This window comes from Trachemys scripta, chromosome 11 (assembly GCF_013100865.1).
Source record: "Trachemys scripta elegans isolate TJP31775 chromosome 11, CAS_Tse_1.0, whole genome shotgun sequence".
NCBI classification, from domain to species: Eukaryota; Metazoa; Chordata; order Testudines; family Emydidae; genus Trachemys; species Trachemys scripta.
In genome coordinates, this window is record NC_048308.1 from 6843710 (window position 1) to 6859640 (window position 15931).

The window sequence follows — 15931 nt, forward strand, 5'->3', positions numbered from 1 at the left end:
TCTGACTTCAAACAGTGACATTTTTATGTCTGTTGTTGCTGTGTGATATTCATATTATGGTAGTGGCATATTAGGGTTCCATTGTGGTAGATGCTGTACAGAGGGAGATGTGGTTCCTGCTCCAAAGAGTTTAAAATGTAAGATGAAGAGCAGCATACAAAAAGTGGGAGAGAGTGCCACAATGTAATATAAACAACTTTTTATATAAATATATATATTTGCTCTATATTTTTGGCTTGGTGGTAATGTGATTATCAGCTTTCTCAAACTACCCTTTACTCTATTTATTAAATAGCTGATTTCTCGTAAGGGTCGCCACAGAAGTGAGTCTTGAAAAGCCTTCTAGGAAAGGGTAGTGGCTTTGCAAATCAGTTCAGGCATGGATGTTCCTTGCATAAAATGTGGCAAGGAAGAAAGTGTAAAGGTGTGTGTGAGAGAAGCAGAAAAGCTATGATTAGACAGGTTTCAGGGTAGCAGCCGTGTTAGTCTGTATCCGCAAAAAGAACAGGAGTACTTGTGGCACCTTAGAGACTAACAAATTTATTAGAGCATAAGCTTTCGTGGACTACAGCCCACTTCTTCGGATGCTCTAATAAATTTGTTAGTCTCTAAGGTGCCACAAGTACTCCTGTTCTTCTTTTTATGATTAGACAAAGACTGAATTTTGTCTGAATTGGATGTGCAAAATTGGGATGTAGTCAAATATATAATATACCTACGACACAGTGACGTAGGCGTCTAAGGCTATGTCTACACTAGCGAGCTTACAGTGGCACAGCTGTACCATTGCAGCTGTGCTGCTGTAAAATTGCTCATGTAGCTGCTTTATGCCGACGGGAGAGAGCTCTCCCATCAACATAATAAAACCACCTCCACGAGCTCTCCTGCTGAAATAGCAATGTGCACACTACAAATTATGCCGGCAAAACTTACATTGCTCAGGAGGGTGTTTTTTCCATACCCCCGACCCGAGTGACATAAGTTTTGCCGACACAAGTTGTAGTGTAGACCTGGCATAAGTCCCATTTAAAACATGTAGTTTGTCACATGAGTGACATATGTCACTTAAATATAGAACGTAGGCTCCTGAGTCATTTATGTGCTTTTGAAAATTTTACCTCCTTGTTTCTTTGAAGTGTCAAAATGTTACTGACTCAGGATTTGATAATGATCAAAGAATAGACCATCATAAAAAAAAAAAATATGTGGATAGAAAGTTAGCTTTAAACTACATAGCACCAATTTAAAGTCCAGGTAACCCGTGGCAGAGCACTGTTATGCGTTAAATATATATAATATAAATGAGCTTTTTGTGTTTAAAATAAAAAGCTCCTTAGACTGTAAACTGTGAGAGTTTAAAGTTAGAGAACTAAGAGAGCTATACCTCTCAGGACCCTTGTAGCATTAAGCCTGTTTATATCTGCAGTATTCTAGAGGAGATGCCTTGCATTACTTACAGATTCAGTTCATTTTAATTTGAAGAGTACACTTTTCACTGCCAGAAAAGTTTAGTCTTTATTGTGCTGTTTTAAGCAAATAAAACTAGTGGGTTTGCTGAATTGTTCTGATTACTTTTATGGTGGAATAACAAAGATATTGAGATCACTGAACTCATTTAGGTTGACTCTTTTACCAGGACTGAAAGGTCTGTAAATAAGATGCATCTCAGTGCACGTATGTGCTGAAAAGTTTTTAAATAAAATTAAATCTAGTTACAAAGCTAGAGACAAAAGTATATCCTGATTCCTGCAGTATTTAGGGTCAATGAAACTTTGACCTAGCTTATTTTATTGCAGACACAACTGGGCTATCAGCACAAATTACAGGTGTTTCCTGTAATCTGGATAATAACCTTTCAAATCCTGCATTTAACATTCTGGCAACTTTACCTTTTGACGTGTGATCCTCAACAGCAAATAGAGGAAAGTATCTATTGTAGAAAGGTGTAGAAATGTGTCCATACTGCAGCACTCTGAATAACTGACATTTATTGAGACCATAGCAAATATTAAATATTGCTGTTTGTTCTCATATTCTTCTTGCTATTTCACAGTACCTTGTGATGTTTCTGATTGTAATTTCCTGAGATAATTAAAACACCTCCTACGTTAATTTTTAAAAGAACATAAGAACTGCCATACTGGGTCAGACCAAAGGTCCACCTAGCCCAGGATCCTATCTTCCAACAGTGGCCTATTCCAGGTGCCCCAGAGGGAATGAACAGAACAGGTAATCATCAAGTGATCCATCCCCTGTCGTCCATTCCCAGCTTCTGGCAAACAGAGGCTAGGGACAACATCCCTGCCCATCTTGGCTAATAGCCATGGATGGACCTATCCTCCATGAATTTATCTAGTTCTTTCTTGAACCCTGTTACAGTCTTGGCCTTCACAACATCCTCTGGTAAGGAGTTCCACAGGTTGTGTGCGCGTTGTGTGGAAAAAATACTTCCTTTTGTTTGTTTTAAACCTGCTGCCTATTAATTTCATTTGGTGACCCCTACTTCTTGTGTTATTTACTCATTCTCATAACACTTCCTTATTTACTTTCTCCACACCAGTCACGATTTTATAGATTTCAATCATATGCCCCCTTAGTCGTGTCTTTTCCAAGCTGAAAAGTCAGTGTCTTATTAATCTCTCTTCATACCGCAGCCATTCCATACCCCTAATCATTTTTGTTGCCCTTTTCCAATTCCAATATATCTTTTTTGAAATGGGGCGACCACATCTACACAAAGTATTCAAGATGTGGGCTTACCAGGGATTTATATGGAGGCAATATGATATTTGCTGTATTATTATCTATCTCTTTCTTAATGATTCCCAACTTTCTGTTTGATTTTTTTGACTGCCGCTGCATATTGAGTGGATGTTTTCAGAGAACTATCCACAATGACTCCAAGATCTCTTGAGTGGTAACAGCTAATTTAGACCCCGTCATTTTATATGTATAGTTGGGATTATGTTTTCCAATGTGCATTATTTGCATTTATCGACATTGAATTTCATCTGCCATTTTGTTGCCCAGTCACCCTGTTTTGAGAGCTCCTTTTGTAGCTCTTTGCAGTCTGCCTGGGACTTAGCTATCTTGAGTAATTTTGTATCATCTGTAAATTTTGCCACTTCACTGTTTACCCCTTTTTCCAGATCATTTATGAATATGTTGAATAGGACTGGGCCCAGCACAGACCCCAGGGGGACACCACTATTTACCTTTCTCCATTCTTAAAACTGACCATTTATTTCTACCCTTGTTCTTTTAACCAGTTACCAATCCATGAGAGAACCTTCCCTCTTATCCCATGACTGCTTACTTTGCTTAAGTGTCTTTGGTAAGGGACCTTGTCAAAGGCTTTTTGAAAATCTAAATACACTATATCCAGTGGATCCCCTTGGTCCACATGCTTGTTGACCCCTTCAGAGAATTCTAGTAGATTGGTGAGGCATGATTTCCCTTTACAAAAACCATGTTGACTATTCCCCGTCAAATTTTGTTCTTTATTATTGTTTCAACCAGTTTGCCTGGTACTGAAGTCAGGCTTATCGGCCTGTAATTGCCGGGGTCACCTCTGGAGCCCTTTTTAAAAATTGTTGTCATATTAGCTATCCTCCAGTCATGTGGTACAGAAGCTGATTTAAATGATAGGTTACAGACTACAGTGAGTAGTCCTGCAATTTCACATTTGAGTTCCTTCAGAACTCTTGGGTGAATACCATCTGGTCCTGGTGACACTCCGACACTTACTACTGTTTAGTAATACATGACCGGTGTTTGTTTTTTAATAAATTCATGCTACATATATGAAACTATTTATGTTGGTATATTAAAAGGCAGACCGAATATTTATATCAAATACATGCAGTTGGTCAGTGTGGGAGTTTTTGTTTTGTTTTATTATTATGCAAATTGCTGAATGTGGTAACACAGAGAGCTGCTTTGACTGCAAAATAGGCTGCTTTCGCTGTCATTGTCTAAGCATTCATAAGGAAATTCAGAGCTGACTGAGCAGAGATAAAGCAATGAAGTTTTTGCCCCAGGCTTGATTGTTAGTTCTCACAATTCATTATGCTAATATATTACAGCTCTTTGCACTGTTACTACTAAAGTGCTCATTTAAGTATCTTTTTTTCAAATGTTTGCTATTTATATTTTCTATAGGAAATTCTCAGTTTTCATTAACTCATATATGAAGACTGGTAGCCAAAAAGATCACCTTTTTGCTTTGTTGTTGGAATTATTTGTGTTTTTTAAACTTCTTAATATTTGCTAACTTTCAGAAGTTAACATTTACAGGAAAACATATCTTCTTGTCCAGCACTTAAAAAAATGAGTAAACTATGCCAGCCAGACTCTTCACTGAATAAATATGCAGACAATTAAAAAGCTCTAAGTACTAATAATGGGCCAGTGCCTAAATAATTTATAACTGCCTTGAAAGTTAATTAGAAAATGTTAGTACTCAGTTTTTCTCTCTCTACAAAAACTGGTGAAAGACTGTTTCCATTGCTGCTGAAGGAAAAATAAAACACACGTTGCCCATTCTGATAAGACACCAGAAGTTATCAAGTTCTTTGTGGAAATTACTGTTAGGAAATATGCTTATTCAGTATGCTTTTATTTCCTACTGTTATGAATCTCAGCTTCTACAGTCATTACAGTTTGAAGAACTAGTATGAGGGTTTTTTCAACCATTCTGCTGGTACAAAAATTTTAATTTGATAAAATTTGGAAGTTAAGCATAAATATCTGTCAAATTGGTAGATATAAGATCCATTTAAATGTAGAAATAAGAAGTCTGCCAAGATGGGTGTCAACATGACTTAGGTTTGAGGTTTCTAATATTTTGTTTATACTTTTTTAAAGGAGTCTTATTTGTTATATTTAAGGCCTTTCATTTTCTTTTTTGTTGATTTGTTTTTGTTGTTTTTCTTATTTAATTTCCCAGCAATTTATTGGGTTTTATTTAAAAATTTTAAAAATGGGAGAAAATCAGTAAAAAACGAGAACTCATGGGGCGTGAAGGGATATTCACCATGTGGCAGCTGAGGAAGACTTCCCCTCCCTGCTGTGGTTAAGCAGTCTGGTCTGCTGGGACCCAGCTCCCTGTCCGTCTCATTCTTTCTCCCCTCCCCCCAATGCAAAGGAAGCGAACAATGCTGAAGGGCTGGGGTCAGAAGGGCAGCAAAAGACTGCACCCTGTGACTATTGGTTCCCGTGCAAGACAGCCGCCTCCCAACCTCAGCTATTCATAGATTCATAGATTATAGGACTGGAAGGGACCTCGAGAGGTCATCGAGTCCAGTCCCCTGCCCGCATGGCAGGACCAAATACTGTCTAGACCATCCCTGATAGACATTTATCTAACCTACTCTTAAATATCTCCAGAGACGGAGATTCCACAACCTCCCTAGGCAATTTGTTCCAGTGTTTAACCACCCTGACAGTTAGGAACTTTTTCCTAATGTCCAACCTAGACCTCCCTTGCTGCAGTTTAAACCCATTGTTTCTGGTTCTATCCTTAGAGGCTGAGGTGAATAAGTTCTCTCCCTCCTCCTTATGACACCCTTTTAGATACCTGAAAACTGCTATCATGTCCCCTCTCAGTCTTCTCTTTTCCAAACTAAACAAACCCAGTTCTTTCAGCCTTCCTTCATAGGTCAAGTTCTCAAGACCTTTAATCATTCTTGTTGCTCTTCTTTGGACCCTTTCCAATTTCTCCACATCTTTTTTAAAATGCGGCGCCCAGAACTGGACACAATACTCCAGCTGAGGCCTAACCAGAGCAGAGTAGAGCGGAAGAATGACTTCTCGTGTCTTGCTCACAACACACCTCTTAATGCATCCCAGAATCATGTTTGCTTTTTTTGCAACAGCATCACACTGTTGACTCATATTTAGCTTGTGGTCCACTATAACCCCTAGATTCCTTTCTGCCGTACTCCTTCCCCATTGCAACGTAGCCCCATTTGCTTCCCCTGCACAGGCTCTGTCTGGCAGAGGAAGTAGATGGGGCTCTATGCCCTAGGGCCAACTGCTGCAGTTAACAGTTCTTGGCTTCCCCAGGACTGAGAGTCACCTTGTTGCTCCCTGCCTCTGGTGTGAGAGAGTTCCTTAACACCACCAGCCTTTCAGCCACTCCAGCACTTTTCTCTGACAAGGGTGTGGGAACCTTCCCCGCCCCCTCTTCCTCTGAGTCCCCATCCCCCAAGGCCCCTCCCCAAAGGGCCCACCTCTGTCCCCTCTTCCCTCAAAGGCCAAGCTGGATCAGGGCCAGGGAGCCCAGTGGGAGCGACAAAATCATTCCCCTGCCTGTGTCCCCAGCCCCTAGGTCCCCCGCTCAGGGCAGATGGAGAGTCTGCAGCACCCAACATCTGCCCACACAGCTCTTACCATGGTTAGGCTGCGGCTCTAAGGCTCCCCAACCCGGCCAGAGCCAGGTTGGGGAGAGCCACACGGGCAGCTGTGGTGAGCCGGTGTGGAGTCGTGGACCCTCCACCTTCCCTGGACCAGGCGGCACTCGGGCTGGGGGCTGCTCTCGGCTCCCCCTGCACCGTGGGCAGGTGGAGGGTCTGCATGGCTCCCACAACTGACCAGGCTCCCTGCTGGCCTGGCCGAGGGGGGTAGTGGGGTACTCGGGGAAGTGGAGAGGAAGGGGGTCCACCCCAGCAAATAGTGGACAGGACAAGCCCATCCAGACAGCGCGAATCTTCCCAGCAGCCCCCAACATCTAGGAGCTATGGTTCACAGAAAACAGACGAAGACCCCTTGCGTAAGGCTTCAAAAACCAGAACTGAGAGTCCCCAGAGTGAGCTCTGAGCTAGCCAAAAAAGATCACCGGCGCGTTCGGTACTGAGACAGTCCAAACACGGTACCCACAGCTCACAAGAGCACCATGAGCTATGGTACTGAAGCAGCAGGTATCATTGATGGGCCTAAAGACCAGATGGGCAAAGGCACCAAAGCAATGGTACTGACAGAAAAAGGTAAGGACAAGACCGCACCACTGCTTGTACCATCAGCATCATCATTAGCAAGCCATTCAGCCTCTGAGCACTCGGTACGGCCAAGATCCCTGATCCCCTCCATGCTGACCCACTGACAATCATAGGCACCAGTTCAGTCAGTACCGCAGGAATTCACACTCTAGGGAACTCTCAGTATTTGACGTACCGGAGACTCCCTGGCTCGGTACCGAGGCTGGGATGGAGCAAGTCTAGACCATTGAACCTGGTATTACACCACTGGCTAAACAGGGCAGGGTGACAACTCCCTTCTGTTTGAATGGGCCATCACCAAGATATATTATCCCCTGGTGACTAAGGACCTGTTTGCAAAAAAACGGGACCCTTTGCCATGAGGTCTGTGTCACAGGGAGCTAGACGGTCAAGGAGCCTGGTCCAGGCAGCCATGACCATCTGCACAGAACGCCATCTGCTTCCCCTGATGGACACAGCCCCCTCTGGACCACAGTCCTTCAGCGCAGCCTCATCCAGGCCTATTCTGAAGGACCAGGGTCAGAAGGGGGCTCTGTCCATGAATGGGCCAGTATTCAAAGGGTGCAGTCTTTTACTCCCTGCAGCCCTGTCCCTGCAGCAGTTAGGCTTATCTGCCAGCACTTGGCTCCCTGCCTGTCTCAGTCCCCACCTTCACAGAGGGAGCGAATGGGGACATGCTGAAGGGCCGGGGTCAGGAGAGGAAAGGAAGGCTGCAACCCGTGAGTACTGACTCCCCCACCCCCACCAGCCTTTAGACACAGCCCATCCGCTTGCCTTTGAAAAATTCCTGGGTCCTGAAAAATCAGTAAAACTCCAAAACTGGCTTTTTCAAAAACCTGGGAATTTGGGGGGGAAATTAGTCAATACCTAATACAAAGGGCCTTAATTATATTTCATCAAAACTTCAGGGGGAAAGCTATATAATTTTCTAAGTGAAATACTCCTTTTCTCATTCCACTGTCATGTGCAAAGACTTTTTTTTGTGGCTTAAATAATTTATCAGAAAATACATAATATTTTCCTTTATTTAATGTTACTGGGATAACAACCACCATATTTTTCCTTTTTACCTAATGACTAGAGCCTTGTGAACTGTGTTTTGCTTTAATTACAATGAAATAAATTATACAGTATTGAGTTTCACGTGTGGCTGTCTAAGATACTTTAGATCTTGCAGCAAATTGAGTTGAAGTATTATGATGTTTCATAATTAACTGTTAGCAAAATAAGGCTCATATATGATCAGACCAATTGAGTGCGAATACTCACAAAGGTAAAGTTATTTATGTGCCTAAATGTTTTTAGGATTAGGCCCTAGCTTTATTGTAGTGCTCCATCTGAGTCGTAATAAGTAGGTAGGTGCTTAATAAAAATGGGTTTTAATGCAGTTGGTGGATTGTTAGTATTTAGGGACTGATTTTCAAAGTCAAAGGGAGTTAAGCACCTGACTGCTCCTTTGTGCCTCTGAAAAGCTTCCACTTCATTTATAAGTATAAAGCCTTAAAATGAAAGATGGGTCCTGCATTTGTCATGAGAAAATTATGTACTTAAATTCTTATGCCATAAAAAGTGGTCAAGGGGGTATCCACCATAATAGATAAATACACAGCATAAACTGGTATGCTGTTGTTAAAGCTACAGCACCACAGTCTCAGACCTAACAAGTGTGCACGTTAGTCTAGAAATGTGAACTTTTGAGGGTGCTACCCTAATTTTGGGCAGTATTGTTAAAGATCAGTCTGGTAAATCCATGGTAAAAATGCCATTTTAAAAAAAAATGACTCTACATATTCTCTCTTGGGCTAAATTTTGTATGCAAGGTAATATTTAAAAATGTGCTGCTCAATAATATGCACTCAATTGCAAATTAGTGGGGAATTGTGAATTGCATGCACAATCATATGTTTAGAACTTGCTAATCAAATGTGGTTTTAAGAAGCTAATGTACAAAGTGTGTGAAGTTTTTTCATGCTGGATTGGATTTTAAATCATCTTGCTGTTAAAAGTACAAAAAATGAGTATTGTCAGATTCTTAATTGTGCTAATTTGTTCAAAACTGAATTTAGCTTTATTTTTAAGGTTTAATTTACAGGCAGTCTAAGATGTAAATTAATTGCTTTTCTGTCTGGGAAAAATATAAAATGATATATATTTGTTTTAGAAATAGATTACTAGGTATGTATGAGATTTATAAAGCAATCTTCAACATATTGATTAAGTGGATTAAAAGAGTAGGTAAACTGTTTAAAAGAAACAATACACTGAACAAGAATACTCTAGCTTAATCAATCTTTGAATGTTCGTGATTCTTTTTTAAATATACTGTACACAACATATGTATTTGCATATATGCTGTACAAATCATATCCACAAAATCAAACCCTTCAGATAACAAAAATGTCAGATTTTTTGTAACTCTCAAACTCTGGGGTTCTTTTAGCCACTTGTTCAGTTTGCTAAGAATTTTCAGATAAAATTGTCTCCCTCCACCATTTTATTTTTGTATCAGATCCCAAGAGACTCCTATAGATGGGCAACCTCCTGCACTACCACCCAAACAATCTAAAAAGAACAGTTGGAACCAAATTCATTATTCACACTCCCAGCAAGAACTGGATAACCATATTAATGAAACGTTTGATGTTCCCGCATCACCTGAAAAATCCACAGTAAGCTCATGGGTCATGTTTGTTCATCTTGTTTTTCCTCTGGAGGATGGTCCTGTTTTTGTAGAAATAACTGCTGAGCCCTTAAATCTGAATGTCATGGGAGAGGGAAAAAACTGAGTTTAACTCTCAAAGTACAAGTTAAGTTTGCAGGGCTTGCAGTTACACTAACCATAGTTAGCCTAACTTGCACTGTTTCTTATCCCCAACCTTCCTCTCTTGAACACTATAAGTATTTTCTGGAATCAAGGGCTTTCTACTATGTAGTCGTGTCAGTGATAGGGTAGCTGGTTTGTGAGGAGGATGTTTCTTTTGAAAGTTCAAGTTCATCAAACTGGATCCTCCAGGTGAACTTACACTTCCTTTCTGGTCCCTACAACCACACACTGCAGAGTTCTTTTGCAAGTTTAACTTTTTAGGGTTCAAATAATCCAATGTGGTGATAAGCAGGTGGGTTTTTAAAAAGTTGAATACCAGTCCCTTTAACTTGAAGTATCACTGTTTAATATTTAACACTTTACGTCCTCCTCTAAGTGCGGTGCAAAACAATGACTAATCCATCTCACATACCAGTGAGGTAGGATAAGTATGAGGGGCTAGTTCAAGCAAATTCAAAGCAATTGAAATAGTACCTTGTTGAAAGGCACAAGATTCAGGTCTGTAGTTCCACAGATGGCTGTGCCATGCCACCAGCGTCAGTGCTGTTCTGAAAGAGCTGAATGAGGCATAGGAAATATGTATAATTGCATTTGTATGTGGGAGGAGGTATGAGGAGCAGTGGATGGGAATTTCCTGATAGGAGTTTGTGGGGTGGAGGGAGAGGGCTTGTGATGTTGCCTCAATCAAATAAATGATGTGGGAGGGTGGCGGGGGGATTATAATCACCGAGCTCTGTCTGCATAGGGCACTTCGTATTCCTCTCCACACAGCCCTGGAGCATGTGTAGTAAACCTCATATTAGTATTTCAAACTGTTCCTGGAGAGGTGAGTTGTAGGGCCAGGAGCTCCCTGCTAAACTTGCCCCCACATTAAACCCAAGTTGTAACCAGTGCAAACTAAGACACACAGGTATTGTGACCTGCCCAAGCTATATAACAATACATTTTTACTTCAGTCACAGCAAATTTGTAACATATCCTTTGATACTGCAGTAACTGTTATATTTAAATGACTTGTAATTTTATTAGTCAATTTATTATTTGGGTAGTTCCCTATTTTGCCAGCTTGCTTCCAGGAGAACACATTTGCAGATTAGTTGTGCATAGCAACTCTGAGTGCATGAGCCCCCACATCAAACTAGGGTGAGAGAAACAATTTGCATGGTTACTGCTGCTTTTTCAGTGCCCAATAGCAATTATTGGACATTTGATGAGGACATTTGGAACAGCTGTAGTATTATAGTAATCTTTCTTTAAAGCCTACATTAGCTGAAAACAAATTACATGTAATGTTATATACTTCCTTTTTGTTTAGCCCAATGGTGGTGTTCCCCATGACAATCTTGTTTTGATCAGAATGAAACCAGACGAAAATGGAAGATTTGGCTTCAATGTAAAGGTAACGAAAAATAGATGTCTATTCATATTTTTAAAGATTGTTCAGTGACACTCACAATTTGTGACTTTTTGAATTTTTTTTAAAGGGAGGATATGACCAGAAGATGCCGGTAATAGTGTCCAGGGTAGCTCCAGGAACACCAGTAAGTTGTCAGAAAAACTTGGAAGTGGTGGTGTTTAATTAGATGTGTGCAGTCTTGTTCTAGCCATGTAGGTCCCAGGATATTAGAGAGACAAGATGGGTGAGGTAATACCTTTTATTGGACCAACTTCGATTGGTGAGAGAGAGAAACTCTTCTCTCTTTCACCATCAGAAAATGGTCCAATAAAGATACTACCTCACCCACCTTGTTTCTCTAATTAGATGTGTGTGATCATAATTATTGTAAGTCCTTTCCTTTGCGTTTTCTTTTTCCTTGAGAGAAAACGTTCTGGCCACACCTTGCTAGGAATAAAATTGCTCTAACATATTACTTTTAGGGTAGTAATCCCCATACCTTGTTGACAGCTTGTTCCTTAACTGCCTTACATAATAAACGAAAGTAGTGGCCAATTAAATGTTGGAACTAAATTCATTTAAAACATAATGTTAAAAATACTTTTTTGCTAATTAAAGGAGGACAGTGGAATGAAAATAAACTACAGACAGAATATAGTCTCCCCAATATCCCTTACATGCTCTTCTACAAATTCCTACATTAAATAAAAGTAAACTGCTTACATTGCTATCTGTAAGTGAGTTTGTTTTCTTTCTTTCTTTCTTTCTTTCTTGCTTTCTTTCAAGTTAAAGTTCATAGTTTAGTGTGGTGCATACTTTAATAATAAAAATGAATATTTTCTCAATACAATAAAGTTTCATCACTGCAAGTGGTTACAATAAGTTATAATAGCTGTTTCTTGACTCTTGATATATAATGCCCCACTCACCCTAAAAACATTGTTATTTAGCATAAATTTTTAATTTAAACATTCATGGGATTTTGTCACAAATTGTGTTGAGACAAACTTTTATTCTGTTAAAAATTGCAAATCCCTTTTGTTTTTACTGACACATGCAGTTGTGAGTAATGTCAAGATTTAGATTAAACCATACATAATGAATCATTCATCAGGTCTGATTCTGTGGTGGTGGTTCTGGTGTTCAGTGAGCACCATTAATGTCTTCAAACTAGGCACAATATTGTGGCAGTTGATTGCCAGAAATAATGGCCTGGTATTCAGCCTTTGTGATGCCAGCTCTGTGTTGTGCACCTGTCAGAAATTAATAGAATAAGAGACACATTTGCTTACATTAAAACAACAAAGTAGCTTTGATCTAAATAAAATCATTAAAATGTATATGTTGACATCCTTATATTAAATTGTTCTTATCCCAGTTAATTATTTTTTTCCTAATTTATTTTCTATGTAACACATTGGTTTGTTTCTGTTGCAGTTAATTTTGGATGAATGGATTAAACATCTAGCAATGCTGTGGTGGTGATAAATGGGGAATGCACTGCCCTTTCCTCTCTGCAATCATGGTTAAATTGTAACATAAATAGTATTTTCACTTGCTTGTTCTTTTTGCCCAGATTAACTGGATTTGGTGCATTTCCTTTGCCCCCCCACCCCATCTTCTTTTTGTTGCCTTGAATGTGATATTAGAAGCTTTCTGCTCTTAGATTTGTGAAATTGAATTGGTCAAGATTTTGCCATGCTGCTGCCCTCCTTCCTGAGATTTCTGAGCTTGTCCTGCATCCCCAGTGTTAATGTAGAATATAATTCAAACACTGGAGAGCTTATCCAAGCATTCAACTTCAGCTTACATACAAGGAGCAGGAAGTAACAGCATCAGAAAGGCATGTTGAAATGACAGACTCCTGGTTGTGAATTGAAGTATTCCTATGAATGGCATTGTCTGCTGTGTTATGTAACGCTTTATATATCATTTGATCCAATGTGGCAACTATATAAATGAGTCCGGCAGAATCCACATTCCTGACCACAGTTATGCTGTTTCTTATGTTGCCATTTTAAAGTAACAAAATACAAAAGCTTTGTTTTTAGAGTGCTCTGTGTTTGTAAAACTAAATTTGTTTCATGTTGCAGGCTGACCTCTGTGTCCCTCGTTTGAATGAAGGGGACCAGGTTGTATTGATAAATGGCAGGGATATAGCGGAACATACTCATGATCAAGTTGTCATGTTTATTAGAGAGAGCTGTGAGAGGCATTCGGGGGAACTTGTGCTCCTAGTACGACCCAATGGTGAGTGGTTTATATGTAACACAACAAATCTTCCCTCTCCTTTCTAGCCTTCACGTTGTGTCCTGGGTTAAGGATGCTAATACTCTTTACAAAAAGGTGCTCCCCGTTAGAAAAAGTACATAAGATTACAACAAGAAGGCAGCATTTCAATCATATACAAATACAGAGAAATACCTTGTACTGCAAGCATTCATACCTGTAATAGTAAGTGTTTAAAACAAAATTTAAATACCCAAAATAGGGATATGAAAAATAATTGGGTGCTCTTAGCAAGAGGGCTCGACATAAATTTTATTCGTGAATCACATTAGGTACAAATTGGCCAGATGACTGCACAAATTGATTGTAGTGCAGAGGATAGTCCATCCCCAAATGCAATTTTGGGTGTCGTTGGAAATTGTCACATAGATATGATAGTATTCAAGGACTTAAAATATATCTTCAAAGCATTATTTGAATTATTGGTAACATTTTTACTGGAGGCAGCTTAATAAAAGAAAATGCTTAAAAAAACAAGCGTATACAGTATGTTCATGGCATTTATATTGGAATGTTGTCAACAGTCAGCTGCTGTGTGTTTAATTCTGCTCCACTACCCAATCACAATAAAGAGCCATGTAGCAGAAAAATATACTGAGAAATAATTGGAATAGTTGAAATCACTCCACTAGATGACCTCAACCAATTGACACATGATTCTGGCTTCTTTTATTTAATCGTTTTACTTCCCATTCTATGTATTTAAGCCATTTCATTGTTTCTGTATATTTTCTTCCTCTGTCATAGTCAGATAAAATTAAATTCTGCTAAATTGGTTTACAGATTTACCAAGTTAATACCCCTTTGTGTGTTGTTTATAGTTGTGGTTGAAATAAAAAGCCTTAAAATGCAGAATTAAAAAGTAGCCATAATTTCCTCAGTCACATTTTTACAGTATTCTACTTTATGGGCAAACTTTTCAAAAGAGCATATGCTTGTGTGCTAGCTATAATATATACTTCACTGTGTATATTTGAATACATATTTGTTTACAGGCAGTACTTTTACACAGAGTGTTCACAGAATTATAGTAGGGCCTATGAATGTCATTCTAGCCAGTGGTCTGCCAGTTTTAGCCTAATTAATTCCTGGCAAAGTGAAACGCAAAACAAAAAAGATAAACAGGTACTACAGTGACTTGAGGGATGTGATGTGGAAATTGGGGAGGCCAAAGAGGAGAAAGTTACAGTAAAGAAGGCAAGATATGACACGGGTTAGGGAGCAGGGTTTTAGCAATATTGATTATGTGAAAATCCATTTCTTACTCGACAGTAAACTAAATAACAATGTAGTTTTAGGGTGGAGCATAATGGTTTGAACACTGAATTTTTTGTTGATATGGATTAAAGTCTGACTCTTAATGGTACTCTACCACAGATTTTCCTGTAGAAGCAATACTGAATTGCCATTTTTCTTATTTAAAAGATGAGCATTCACTGTTACAGCCAAAGAACATACTAGGTTAGAGCCTCCCTCAACCTTCCTACCTTTATTTATTGTAGCTGTCTACGATGTGGTGGAAGAGAAGCTGGAGAGTGAGCCTGACTTCCAGTACATCCCTGAGAAATCCCCCCTGGATGGTATCCATCAGGACGATAATGCTCTGCGGGAATCTATGATTCAACTAGCAGAGGGGCTTATCACTGGAACTATTCTGGCTCAGTTTGATGTAAGTAATGTACCACCTGTAATTGTATGCATGTACCAATCTCTTTCTGGGTAATAATTAGCTTCAACAGAACAAATGTGAATGATATTAGACTGAGTTTAGAATCTGTCAGCAAGGCAATTGACTCATCTGCTGTAAAGAAAGAACAGCCAAACGTCAAATAACTTCTGTGTTGAAACACTACAGGTGCAAAATAGTCATCATAGAAAAAACGTTAACTATCTAGTACAATCTAAATGTTTTTAATACACTGTAAAACTGTTTATAACTGGAACTCCAAGTTTTTGTAATTATAATGATCTTATGCTTATATAACATCTTTCATATCCAAGAATACCTGAAGGGTTTAGGAAGCTTTACCCAAGTCCCAGTCCCAGTGTTCATTTTACCCACCTCTGGATGAAAACCTAAATTAAAACAGGAAGTGAAAAATACCATAAACAATTTAAACTGCAGGGAAGATTTTAGATGAAATTTAAGTATTAGGACAAAGTACTGGGAAATACAACCCTAGTTTTAGGAAAATGCAATAGAATTTTTTTATACGTAGTTGATTTTTATTATTTATTTTGAAGAGAGTAGTGCAGTAGTTAATACTATGCTTGTACATTGGCTCATTGCTGACTCTCAGAGAAGAATAACATCTTCTGAATCAACACAACCACTTCTTCAACCCCCAGGTGTTCTTTGGTGGTATCTTATCAAAATACAGACACAGCACACCCCAGCTTAGTTTCTAAAATTAGGTAATATGG

At 39.3% G+C, this 15931-nt stretch overlaps 1 protein-coding gene across 4 annotated transcripts in view; it reads left to right on the forward strand.

Annotated features, from left to right (window-relative positions):
* The window catches only part of PTPN4 (protein tyrosine phosphatase non-receptor type 4), a 214436-nt gene that overhangs the window by 171705 nt on the left and 26800 nt on the right, over positions 1–15931 (forward strand). For all 4 annotated transcript variants that reach the window (XM_034785419.1, XM_034785420.1, XM_034785421.1 and 1 more), the window contains 5 exons: positions 9508–9667; positions 11138–11221; positions 11307–11363; positions 13312–13468; positions 15010–15176. In XM_034785419.1, coding sequence (XP_034641310.1) covers positions 9508–9667; positions 11138–11221; positions 11307–11363; positions 13312–13468; positions 15010–15176 — 625 coding nt within the window. The remainder of the gene's footprint in view (positions 1–9507; positions 9668–11137; positions 11222–11306; positions 11364–13311; positions 13469–15009; positions 15177–15931) is intronic.